Source organism: Leiobunum rupestre, chromosome 8 (assembly GCF_980474605.1).
Source record: "Leiobunum rupestre chromosome 8, qqLeiRupe1.1.hap1, whole genome shotgun sequence".
NCBI lineage: Eukaryota > Metazoa > Arthropoda > Arachnida > Opiliones > Sclerosomatidae > Leiobunum > Leiobunum rupestre.
Window position 1 is genome coordinate 41,761,947 of NC_143391.1, and position 13,628 is coordinate 41,775,574.

Genomic DNA, 13,628 nt, shown 5'->3' on the forward strand with positions numbered 1-13,628 from the left:
TAAATTTTGTAACGTTTTATTCATCCATAATATACTAAAGTGATTCTTAAGTGACCAATGGTTTCATTTATGTATTTGACGTTACGAAAAAATTTAGGAGACTGTTTCTAAAATAAGAAATGATTTTTGGTTATGTATATTCAAGAATTAATGCATTGCTACTGTTGGGAGAATGACAATTTTTGGCTTGGTTCCCAATTTCCCACATGCTCGAAAAGTAAGCTCCTTCCCCATAATCAAAATGAAATCAGGCTGATATCTCATTGGTTCTCTAAAACATCAAGCTAGTGGTCCACCTGAGCTTACGTAACCGTATCTTAACCGTATGTAGAACATAAACTAACCTTTAAAATAGTCCTTTACTGTTGTTGAAAATCAGCGTCTACGTACTAGCATCAGAGATAATGGACACGCGCTTATTGAAACGTCAATAAAACGCAGATAAAACGTCATGCGACGGGGAAGTGACGTAACGCTTGCGATACGGTTACGTAACCTCTGGTTGACCACTAGCTTAAGTCTTTCAACCCTAATGAAACGCACGCTGGTAATAAGCGTATGTGATCCTACCCTCCATGACACAAATAATTATAAATAATAGTAGTTAAAACGTATTTTATTACTGGTTTTTATTTTTATATATATATTTTTTTTTACAAAATTACGCTCCGATAAGAAATCGAAGAGCTGAAAATTCCATTTTTTTTTAAATTCAGAGTCTTCCATTCAATTATTCTATATTTTTTCCATAATCATTTTGCTGGTTGTTTCGAAGACGCGTTTATTTTCTGTTTCTCGTAATTATCACACGGATTTTCTTATATGTACTCGCTCACGAAAACGTGATCTTCTGTGCTTTCCAACTGTACTCCATTTCCGTTATTTTGTTCAATGTTTGTATTATATTAGAATAAATAATTTTCAAAGTTTCCCAAAATTTATTTATTTATTCATTTATATTATTAACGTTTCACTCCCATCAGTCAGTCACTCCATTTTTTAGAAGATTATCGGTAATCACCCGCACTCAACCATCATAAAAAAACCACTCATAGTTATCATATGTGCAACACTGTTTTATATATACATATATTACTTTTATATAGTCAGGCAGGCGTTTTTTGTTATTATTCATTTGTTATAATATATATATATATATATTCACTGGGTAAAACAATTACTTTTAAGTGCACGAGGACCTGTCAATTTATTATTTATTTCCCCTCAAATTTTTGACTAATTACTTTTTTTCGGATTCAATGAGTTTTTTCGTCTGGCGTCAAATATCGCGCCAATTTTAGTTTATTTTTTATTTTTATACCGGAACCAAAAACAAAAGCAAACCAGATCGTAGAAGGTTACGGTCATACCGCACTTTCCCTTCTGCCGTCCATAAGCGGCGTCTCGCACGTGGTGGCGCAACCGTCCTCTTCGTCCCCGTCCACGTCCATCGCCGCGCTGCCCAATTTCGACGCGTGACGCTGGTATTGCGAGCAAGACTGTCCCGCGCGTGGTAACGTTACCGCCGTGTGAATGTCAGGACTAAACATTTCGACGTCGTGCATCTCCTCGGGCTGTCGTTGTCGACGAAAGGAGACATCCGGGTCGAAGGCGGCGGCGAAGAGGGGCGGATCACGGAGAGAGGGAGTGAGGGAATGTGTGTTTCAAAGCGAAAGGGTTAAGAAACGTTTGACGGAAAAGTTCATTATTAGAAAGGAAAACCAAGAAGCTATTTGCCAATTCACTCGAAAAGGGATTTTTAGAAAACATTGACGCTATGACTTCTCAAAACTAATGATTTTAGCGTGGCTTCCATTGGCCTTCGTGGAAGACGCGATTAGCTTTACCATCCTGGTAAAACGTGGTTGTTTGAGTATCTAGAGGGAGTTACCCGGCTTTAGTAATTTGTTACCTGATACTGGGGGCTCGATAGAAATTGACGAGGCCCGCGTAGCCTGAGGCAGTGAAGGCCCTGGTTATGGATAGTCGTGGCACCCTTATCCTGGATGTCTTCTCAAAAACGTTTAGATATCTTCAGTAAAAGTGGCTCTTCTGAGGCCTGGAACTATGGTTTTACTGGGGCCAAGAACCAACGGTAAGGGAGGGAAGCTTGTTCAAATTATCAGGGCCCACGTAGTCGTGCGGCGTGTTTTGAACAAGCTAGGTAGTCTACTCCCGAATTTCTACAGTTATAACGGCTCTAATGGTGCCTGAAACAATTTATTTACCGGGCCACTATTGGGACCAATAGCCTAATTCAATCTATGGCGTTCTTTTGTAGAATTGTTCCAAATACATAGTCAAAGAACCACGAAGAGTTAAGTTTGTTTTATTTGAAGAGAAATGTGATTTCCGTAGGAACTCATAGCGCCATAGTGCAAGGCCTTACAGAGAAAAGCTGGTAAAACAAGATAGGCAATTTTGGTGCTTTATGTGAAAGGTGTTTATATTATTTGTTAAATGAGGGGGTGTTTTTCTTATTCAGTTTACTATAGTTTTGTATATTTATAGTTTTTGGAAGTGGATGAAAGGGAGTGGACATACCCCTTCTCTAAAGGTTGTCTGTATACATGTAGAATGTCCCTGTTGGGTCCTGCTCTCTCTTTTTGGTGGGCGGGAGAAAGAGGAAAATGGGTGGAAACAAATAACAAAACAATTAAAATGCCAAATGATAAAACCACAATTGAATTGGCAAAAAGCTAAAATTCCGAACCATTTTAATAATAATAATAATTAATTAAAAAAAAATAAAATAAACTGTAAAAGCAATCGCTTGGTCTTTAACAACACCGTACTTTACTTACTACTAAAAATGAATTTAATTAATTAACGCGTTTACTTAAACTAAATCAATTACCTAGCGATTGCGAATTACGATAATAAATACAAAACGCACAAATCATAAGCTAAACACAAGAAATAACAAAAATAATTGAACTCAATAAAAGACACAACTATGTACAAATTAAAGGATAAAAATTTCCAAAAATAAAATGCGAAGCGTTAAAGCGGTTTTAAGTTGGCTTATTAGGAGATATTCGGCGGCTGGCCATTGTTCACGTACCTTTCTACTAAGCGTGCCGCTTCTGGTACCCACGATTGAATTCCACGTTGGAGAGACGGTGTGAACGGGGTATGGCTCTTCCCGATCATCGTCTGCAATAAAAACACACCAAGTTATTTCAAACTAGGTCAATTGAAGTTTATAATTTATCTCTTTTATAAGAGAAACATCCATTTACGCCTAATGATGTTACTATGAGGGAGAGATCACTCCATTGATTATTAGGACATCCTCGTATGATTAAATCTGATTAAAATGAAATATGTATGGCGGTACTAAGATTAAAAATTATTAAATCATAATTACATTTTTAATCTTGATTGTTATGGCACCTTGGAACCTAGGAGCAACAAACACAAGGAGAACGCAGCTAGCCTTTAATCACGCTGACGACTTGTTGTGTACAAATTTCATTTGACGAACCTTTATGCTGAACGTTTTACGGAAAGGGGGAAGATAATTTCCGAATTTTCCCCTTCCGACGGCAGCAGGCGCTAAAGCGTCTAACCAATGAAAATTTTACACAAGAAAATGCATGACTTTTGACGGGTTGCGTTCTCCTTGTGTAGGGTGCTGTGTTTGTTGCTCCTATAGCTGGAACTGACAAATGAGTGATCTGCCTCTTTTGTAAATATAAATATTTATAGCGATATGTAATTATTTATAAATCATATTTTATCGACGAAATGGTTTATGAAACTCACTATATGATGTATTTTATCGTATTTTCTATGTGCAAAATAATTTACTAATTTTTAAATCATATTTGCGCTCTGTAATAGCTACTGAAAGTTAGTATTTGATATATTTCGCTCTGCACTACGGGTGAGTCTGCGAAGGTTTTAAGCGTATAAAATTAGGAGCGGTATATTCCCATTCGATCGAAATCCCATTCGACCGAATTCAATATGTTTCCGAAATATAGCCCAAAAGGCGGATTCGGTTCATTGAAACCTTTTGTTTTGTTTTTTACTTCTGCCCCGAGATATAGCAGGGTACGCAAAAAACGTTATACCCAAACAAAATAGCTACAGGTGTACTAACGGTAAGGTTAGGTTAGGTTAGTCTCTCACTTCCCTAGGGTGGCGCGCTTTTATAAATATATTTATGCTTTGAACTTTTTATTTATATCAAGAATACAATAATTCGAACAATTTCATTTTTTAATGTGAATGGTTAAGTTTGTAGCAATTGCGTCGAGTAAGGCTAACGCGACTTTTTCATTCGAACCCTCCTTTGTGAGCTATTTTCTCCATTTTAGCTAACTGGCTCCAATAAGACTATCAACACTTATTTATATAAGAAGTAAACCTATTTAAAAAAACGTCTCATAAAAACGAAATTTGATGTACTATAAAAAATAATATAAACGTGCAAAATTGGGCTGTAAACCGCACAATTGGGGTATTTTCGATCGATTGGGACTCAATGTTAAATCGTTTTCGAACGAATGGGACTAAAGCTTAGGAGCATACAGACATGGATACTTCTCTCGTAAGAGATATATTATATACTTCTGATAGAAGCAAGGATGAACAACTAACCGGTATAGTGGCTTCTGGAAATGATGGTAGCCGGAATGATATCCGGACCCTTTTCTTCATTGTCCATCGAGTCATCGGTATCCTTCTTCAACGGAATTTGATACCTGTAAACCACATCGTCGAAACTACGTATTAATTTTGAAGAAATGTCGTTTAGGCTCGAAGACGTCAATGGCCTATCCCTGAGCTAACACATCCTTTCCAATGTTCGTAATAATGTTGGAGCTACCTAACTATATTCTATCACAAAAGATATACAAGAATTAGACTCACTTGTCTACCCCAGCACCGTCCCTTCGTTGAGCGCCTGTTAGAGCAAAATAAACGGTGAATTGCTTATTTATTGATTGTTAATATATTTATTGTTTAATTATTTATTGTGTTTATAAGTAAACACTTGGAATGTTTAAGGTTCCATTGTCACAGTGCCGCGTATGCATCCGAACTGGCTGGGCTTAAAATACGTCGAATATAAGACGTTACACTGGTTTTCAAATTGCCGGTAAGTCAACCTGTAAATGGATTTATCATTAACTCACTGAAATTCTTAGATAATTTAAAATGTTCTTCACGAAATTGTTCTAATTCAGTATAAATTCACGTATTTTGATGGTTAAAAAAGAGCGAATGAGGTATGTGTGCTTTAATTCGTGCCAAGCGCTTCTAGTTTATCAAACCGTTCCAACGGCGAGTGAAATTCTCGGTCTTTCTTAAACATTCCAAGTGAATCCACATATAATGTCCTAGTTAAGTACTGGTTAATGAAATTTAAGTTGATCATTGAAAATGATTGGAAAGAAAGTCCATGGTGGGAGGGGTCTCTTCTCGGGGAAGCTAATGCAAAAGATGACATTATGGGTATAAGGACTTTAGGAGTAATGTAAGCTTTGAGGTATAACACAGCTATTTGAACTCGACAAGAGGCCAATCTGTCAAAAATTGATGGATGAAGACCAAAAATTCGCCAGCTGGCCTTCTCCGACAATCTCGAAATTCTGTTCCTCTCTCCGCCGAGAAGAAAGGGTATACTCTCCCCACTTCCCAGCATCTTTCTTTTCATTATAAAATATACCTAAATAAAAATCGGGAGGAGGAGGAGGGGTGAGGGTGAAGAAAATATGCGACTCGTTTTTCTTCCCTAGCAGCTTTAGAAAATTGGCTTCGCGGAGTTATACAACGGGCCGGGGCCAAGGAGATGAACGGCGAAAAAACAGGCCCAGTTGTTACTCGGTTGAGAACGGAAGGCATGAAAAATTGACCACTATTAACGGGAGGCTTTCCGAAATTACTTCTTTTAGCCGGAGGTTTTTCCGTTTTTGCTACCGTACCCGGGAAAGCTTCAAAATAGTGAAAAATATTTTCCATCCGTTTCTCTTTTGTGCCTCGGAAGAAGGCGAAATTTTCATTTCGTCCCACTTTCGGTGCAGGGTTCAGGGTTCAGGGGTCACCCGCCTCGAAAGAAAGAGCGACTGAGTGACTTGTTCTGTGATCTTGAAATTTTTCTAAAGATAAGTGCCATAAGTAACGTAAGAATGATAGCGAAGGGCTGATCACTCCCTGTAATCGGTGTTTAGCTGTACTAAAGTGACTACGTAACTGATTAAGGATTTAGCGTTAACGTAGACTGTTTTCTATGCATGTTATCGGTGTACTCGTTTTTGGGAATTGTTTAGCAAACTCGTATGACACTGAGGGATTTCGGGGTGTCGTAGAGCGATCGCGAAATTGGAAGTTTCGTAAGAGGAAACTTTTCATTATCTTGACAAGCGATGGCTGATAGCCTGATGCCTACAAAAGGCTTTCAGCTTTGGCAGTTTCAAAGACTGGTAACGAATTGCGAAGATTGACACTCTAGGTAATGTTTTATATGGCCATTGGCGAAACAAATATTTAAAAATAAATTGGTGTCGGGTGATAAAAAGTGTCGAAATAACGATCATAATGTCACTTATGGTAAATTTCGTCTCAGTATGAAATTATAGGACTGATATAACTATTAAAGTATAAAGTGTACTATGATATTTGAATGTTCTATTTCTACAGTCTTAGTATCACCTTTTTTTGGTATTTACAGAAGTAAATTGGCGCAATCCCTGGATTAATTGCTGCACTATTTTAGGGCCATATCCCTTACAAAATATTTCTATAGGTTTTCTATGAAATCTTATAGAAACGTATAGAGGGCCTATAGATTTCTATGTCCTATAGAGTGCTCTATAAATATTTCTATAAAAAATACACTAATTTTTTCTATAGAAATTATATGGATTGATTTCTATGGTGTTTTCTACAATTATTATACCAAAATATACCAGTTATTTCTATAGAAATTATATTGATTGATTTCTATGGTGTTTTCTAAAATAGTTATATCAAAATATACCAGTTATTTCTATAGAAATTATATGGATTGATTTCTATGGTGTTTTCTACATTTATTATATCAAAATATACCAGTTATTTCTATAGAAATTGTTGGTTATTTGAATTCTCCAGATTAATTTGCCAATTGGAAGTATAAATTGGCACCAAAGTGAAAGCTCAAAATTATTATGGTTAATTTGAAAAACACCCCAAATATGTTGTTTGAGTTCACCCAAAGGGTTTATATTTGCAAAATGGATTTATAAAGGACATCGCACTTCTTCTGTGGGATTTGGCTTTCGACCGATGGTTTTCAAATTGAAACATGTTGTTGGGCTTGATCAAAGGAGCAAAATTGTCCACTGCCATTTTTTCCTAGCTCCTATAGTTTGGCCAGTAGCAGCGGTCAAAAGTGGACGAAACTTACAAGGAGAGTACCCGAGGTGTTTATTGCCCATTTTGTTCAAAGTCGGGCGTAATGTAGACCTATATGAGATATGAAATTTCCCAAAAGGAGACGTTGCACTATCGATTCGATTTGCCATGGCAACCGAAAATGTTTTTGACCACTTAAAACAAAATAATCTCCATTTAAAAAAGCATAGGATTTTCTCGGTTTTACAGGGTCCTAGCTACGAAAATTAAAAAAAAAATTAAAATCACGAAATGGGTTATTTGGACCATATTCAGGTAAATGTCCTCAAGTTTGATGTAAAATTGTTACAATGTTTGGATAAAATAAGGAAAAAATCTTATTTTGGTTTTAAGTGGTCAAAAACATTTTCGGTTGTCATGGCAAATCGAATGGGTAGTGCAACGTCTCCTTTTGGGAAATTTCATATCTCATATAGGTCTACTTTACACCCGACTTTGAACAAAATCGGCAATAAACACCTCGGGTACTCTCCTTGTTAGTGTAGTCTATTTGTTAAAAGAAGTTTGCGCGTCGCTACCCCCGGCTCACTATCAATAGAGGTTTCTTGCCGAAATTCCAGGTGCTTCCCAAAACCGAGCGTCGTACTTGGTTTCGTTCTGTTCGTACGACGTTCTGATCGCACGATGAACGAACTCAGTAGATAAATAGTTAAGTATTGAGTCTTAACTTTCGTGTGACCGTGACTTTAACCGAGTATGTGCTGTATCGATAAATAAGTGTTTGATCTGTTGTTGAGTGACTGTTTCTTACCTATGAGCGAGTGTTGAATGTGGGATTCAACGAAACGGTTAATCATATATATTCTGATTTCTTTAGTATTTATTTTATTTTATTATTGCTGATAAAATATTGAATAATAAATAATTCCACGTACGAAAATTCATCGAATAATAAGTTGCGAGAAAAGAAATAATGATGCGCTAACCGATGGGCCGTGACTCCTTTTAACTTTTGACCGCTGATACTGGACAAACTAAAAGAGCTAGGGAAAAATGGCACGAGACAATTTTACTCCTTTGATCAAGCTTAGCAACATATTTCATTTTGAAAGAAAACTGTCGAAAGCCAAATCCCATAGAAGAAGTGCGATGTCCTTTCAACGAGTTAGTGGAAACTCTAAATGGGGAATGATAGAAGTGGTTCACTTTGGTGTATTATAGTTATTTCAGTGTGAAAAACACCCCAATATGAGTTTGAACTCACCCGAAGGGCTAAGATCTGCCAAATAGAAGTATAACTTGGCACCAGGGAGTGAAAACTCTCAAAATCTTTATGGTTAATTTAAGTGACTAACTTTGATGTACTACAGATATTTAAATTTGAAAAATATCCTAGGTTTTCTATAAAAATATCCTAGGTTTTCTATAAAAATATCCTAGGTTTTCTATAAAAATATCCTAGGTTTTCTATAAAAATATCCTAGGTTTTCTATAAAAATATCCTAGGTTTTCTATAAAAATATCCTAGGTTTTTTATAAAAATATCCTAGGTTTTCTATAAAAATATCCTAGGTTTTCTATAAAAATATCCTAGGTTTTCTATGAAAATATCCTAGGTTTTCTATAAAAATATCCTAGGTTTTCTATGAAAATATCCTAGGTTTTCTATGAAAATATCCTAGGTTTTCTATAAAAATATCCTAGGTTTTCTATAAAAATATCCTAGGTTTTCTATAAAAATATCCCAGGCTTTCTATAAAAATATCCTAGGTGTTCTATAAAATATCCCAGGTTTTCTATAAAAATATCCTAGGTATTCTCTAAAAATATCCTAGGTTTTCTATAAAAATATCCTAGGTTTTCTATAAAAATATCCTAGGTTTTCTATAAAAATATCCTAGGTATTCTATAAAAATATCCTAGGTTTTCTATAAAAATATTCTAGTTTTTCTATAAAAATATTCTAGGTTTTCTATAAAAATATTCTAGTTTTTCTATAAAAATATTCTAGGTTTTCTATAAAAATATTCTAGTTTTATTTAAAAATATCCTAGTTTTTCTTTAAAAATATCCTAGGTTTTCTATAAAACCATCCCTGTACTTTCTGTAAAAAAACTCGTGTTTCCGCTCACTTTCTATAAAAATCACCGGTTTTTTCAGTATAGTAATTATTCTAGCTCTATAGAAAAATGACCCAAATTGCTATAGAAATTATATAAACTATTCCGAATGTAATTCTATAGAATTTCCATGGAATCTTTTGGTAAGGGATGACTAACAGTGGCGTAGACAAGGGGAGGATTTCCGTGTCCAAACCCCCCTTGGGTGTAACTTTGGCTGTACCAAAATTTCACCACCTTCTCGATCCCTCTCAGATACTTTACCTATTTTGAACCGCTCCCTTGGAGGATTTCTGACTATGCCCCTGGTGACTAATAAATTTAAGAGTACCTCCGAATTTCTGCAGCTAGATATGAACGTTATAGCTATCAACTAAAAACCCAAAACTACTTGTACACCATCTAAATATGGGGTGGGGTGGTGTGACGCCAGGGAAGCCGTGTTCGATCGCAGGCTGGGCCCACTGGGTAAATACAAATCCATCCGCGTTAAGTTTGCAAGTTCTCTGCTCCCTCGTTCAATGGCAATTTTCACGAGTTCTTAAGCTTCTCCTTTCCATAAAAACGTGTTGAAGTTAGTGTACGGATCTGTTTGGCTCCCGTTACATGAAGGGCTTACCCACCCACCTACGCATTGTAACCCGGCCCCTGATTTAAAAGGCATTAGTCGCTATATATATTGGACCTAGCTGATCATTATTATTTATTTTTACGTTTTATCTTTCAGTAGAAAATAATTGAGTTGTGTTAATGTTAAATCAAACGCTGGAACAGTTAACTGGAAAGGCCTTTTAAAGTACCCTTTCTCCTAAAAAATCTTCGGAGCTCCCACTAGTCACAATTACCTTTTTTGGCTTTATTGTTGCCTCTACTTTTGAGTCTCATCAGGATCATGACGAAGATGGCAGTCACCACCAGAGCGACAACGATACCAATCAAAATCCCCAGAACGGGTCGGATAATGATGATTCCATTTACACCTGAGGTGAAAAAAAATTAAAGTCAACAAAACTATAATAGATTTCCTATCTTCCATATATTAATTGCTTCAATTTGGAAATTTAAATTGGCTCGAGTTAATCCATTTCGAAATACTGAAGGTTTTGGAGGAGAACTGTAAAGTTAATTTCGAGAAGTGCGACTAGAAAGTCTTAAATTTATCTTAAAAAAGGGTCCGGTGAATTGGATGCTGCAAAAATAATCCCGCAGCTCGACCCCATCGCCCTCTTGCGGGCTTTCTGTTTGGCCTCCCTTTTCGTTTTTCTGCTTAATTTGCCGCGGGCCTCGGAAATTGAGGGGGGTAGGAGAAATCTAAAGTTTAACAAGCTGGAAAAAACGGTCTTCGACGCTGGATTGCGTTGGAAGGAGGAGATGGTTCAAATTTACTGCCTGATTAGCCTCGAACTGACGACAGCGTCGGTGATTAGACGAATAGATTGGCTTACCCAGAAACGAACGAAAAAAATATTAAATTAAAAATTAAATCTCCCATTTTCTCGCTCCTGTAGCGAATATATCGACTCTGTTATTAGAATAAGAGGTAGTGGGTGTTAGCTACTTTCAAACTAAAAAATTCAAATTTCATATAAAATTTCCTTATTTTACAGATTGTATATTTTCTAAAGAATTAGCTTTTTAGTAGGTACTCTTTAATTTCCGGTAATGTATTTGGTTTTTTAGAAGTCTATATTAAATTGAATAAATTTTAACCCGTGAGTTTCTCCGGCGCTTGAAGGGTGCTGGCTGTGAGGAAGATGGAACGGCTGCGGCCCTTGGCGTTGTAAGCGGATGCGATCAAGTGGAAGTTCCTCCCGCCGGGCAAGTCCTTCAGGACGAAGATGGGCTGAGGCGTCGTCATGTTCTTCTGGGGCGTATGGTGCCCCGCTTCGTAGATTTCCATGACGAAGTTCTGGGTCAAACCTCCGTTGTAGCCCTCGAGACATTCCACAGTTATGCTGTTCTCGGTGTAATTCTGAACGCTGCAGTTGGTCAGCGGGTCCGGAGGACCTAAAATACCAAAGTAATTAAAATATTCAATCTCAAAAGAGTCGTCTTGAGTGGCTGTTCACTTAGAGTAATTGATGTACACGCTTCCCGTAAAAGCGTCGTAGTCGTCGCGGAATATTGGCGTAAGTAATCTCGACGTAGTCATCGTAATCTGCGCGCTATCTACGTGCTTTAAGTAACCTTCGCGTAATCTTAGGATGCTTTACGTAGACTTCATATAATACAATTCGCGTTATATTGCCGTACTCTCCGAGTCATATTGGTGTACGACGCGTAAATTCCCGGTTATCTTCATATTATCCACTTAATCTATAGGTAGTTAGCCTATTATTTGATTACGAAATTCTCTAAGTGATCAGCCCCACGGTTCGGTAACTGAGTCCTTTAACGAAGTCGACCTTGTGGAAGAACGAGACTCACCGGCTGGTACTAGCGTGAAGATGCAAGGCACTTGTTGTCTCCCAACGTCGTTGGTCCCCCAACAGAGAAGGGAGCCGTAGTCTTCTTCGGACCTGAGAGTGTACGTGGCGTCGCTTTGGGTACCGTCACTCTGAAAGGTCACCAGGTCAATGTTCTTCATGGAATTGTTGAAGTTCCAGTGAAACTTAATTTCGGGTGGGTCGGCGTCCAATTGGCACAGCACCTGCGCGGACTCGTGGTCACCGACGCCGTACAGTTGTTGTTGTCCCGGTTTACAAACGGGCGCGTCTATAATCGAGGAAAAAAGAACAAAATTACCGAGGGCGCAGCTCCCACTAGCGGAGACGAATCCCAAATATTTATTTTTTATAAAAAACACACGCCTCTTTTAAGGAGAACCTAACCAATTTTGCACGATTACCTTTTAGGTTAAGCCCATATATAAATTCTCGAGTCTGAATAGAAATAAAATTGGATTTGGAAATTCCCAGAAGTTTTATTTTATTAGCCTAGAGATTGCTGGTACGATGAGAGAAAACTGTTTTCTTCCAATCCTCTCTCTCTCAGCCACCTCGAAATGAAAAGAGGAAGGTTAGCGGGCCCACGCAAAGAAAATGGGCAGCCCGTTGGGGGTGGAAAGAGGAACGCCATTATTGGATTTACGACTCTGGAATATGTTTTGGCAAACAAAACATGAACGTCGAACAAAGCGAAAGAAACAAGAAAGTAAAAATTACTGTGGAGGAGAAAGTGTTCTTTGAAAAGCTTTTTCGATAGCAATACTATTCCCATCCCTACGACGCACTTATCCCTCAAAAATATCATTGGACTTTTGGTTGTCGTAAAAATCCCAAAGAATTCGTTTTATTTTTTTTCCGGGTGGAGATAACAAATTTATTTAGGTAACTGAAGTACTACCTAAGCTAGACTGAAAGTAAGAATTCAAATTGAAACTGTAACGATATCTGTCAAGGACTGGCTTTAAAATGTTTTTAATGACGCATTAATTTTGAATTATAAATTAATTTAAAATTGATTCACTAAATTCAGCTTTTATTAAAGTTGCACCTAGGTGCATAACACACCCCACCCAAAGAGGGAGCAGCTAACCTGGGTTTCTAGCTTGCTACGCTTAACGCGAAATACATGTGTGCCGCCTAGTGGAAATTGATTGTTTCTTGAACCCAACAATCTACAACAGAGCCATCACGAACAGAGATACAACTTGAAAATCGCTTCCGCTAGGTTAATAAATCCATGAGCTAGCCTTTGTACACACTAAATCCCTGTTGAAATACGAAATGCGCGTCTTTTTTGACGTATGTTTGATTCTTAAATGTTGTAAGAATTAAATTAACACTTCAATCAAACATTTCGGTAATTATTTATTAATGTTCTTTCAATCTAACCATTTTGGAAAATGGTGCATTAGGTAGTATTTCATGTTACGTTCTCAGTCAAACCCCGTGTTTAAGGCATTGTCCATGCGAGAAGAAAAGTAACGTACGACAACTTCTTTTTCAAAATTAATTTTAAGTTTTAAAGCGATAAAATTCTGTATAAGCCTTGGCTACTGTGCTAAGGGCTCGCGGTGGAGATTTCTCCCGCGTGGTTCTAAGTTGAAAAACGTTCGCGCACGGCTTTCGCGAATTCATAATGGATTTCGCGAAATTTATTTCAGAAATCCATAGTTGAGCCTTGAGGACGTAGCCACTAGGAGGTGCAGATTTTGAA

General features: G+C 37.3%; 1 protein-coding gene across 4 annotated transcripts in view; it reads right to left on the reverse strand.

The window, feature by feature from the left end:
• Positions 1–700: 700 nt before the first annotated feature.
• Positions 701–13,628, reverse strand: part of LOC149933390 (protein turtle-like) — a 545,370-nt gene continuing 532,442 nt past the window's right edge. For 2 of the 4 annotated variants that reach the window (XM_090155761.1, XM_090155759.1), the window contains exons 7-13: positions 11,895–12,182; positions 11,178–11,474; positions 10,313–10,447; positions 4,882–4,915; positions 4,609–4,733; positions 3,065–3,156; positions 701–1,574 (exon numbers count right to left, since the gene is read on the reverse strand). In XM_090155761.1, the coding sequence (XP_090011887.1) occupies positions 1,365–1,574; positions 3,065–3,156; positions 4,609–4,733; positions 4,882–4,915; positions 10,313–10,447; positions 11,178–11,474; positions 11,895–12,182 (1,181 nt within the window). In that variant the 3' untranslated portion in view covers positions 701–1,364. Of the gene's footprint in view, positions 1,575–2,544; positions 2,603–3,064; positions 3,157–4,608; positions 4,734–4,881; positions 4,916–10,312; positions 10,448–11,177; positions 11,475–11,894; positions 12,183–13,628 lie in introns of all 4 variants that reach the window. The other 2 variants (XM_090155762.1, XM_090155760.1) reach the window with 2 other exon arrangements.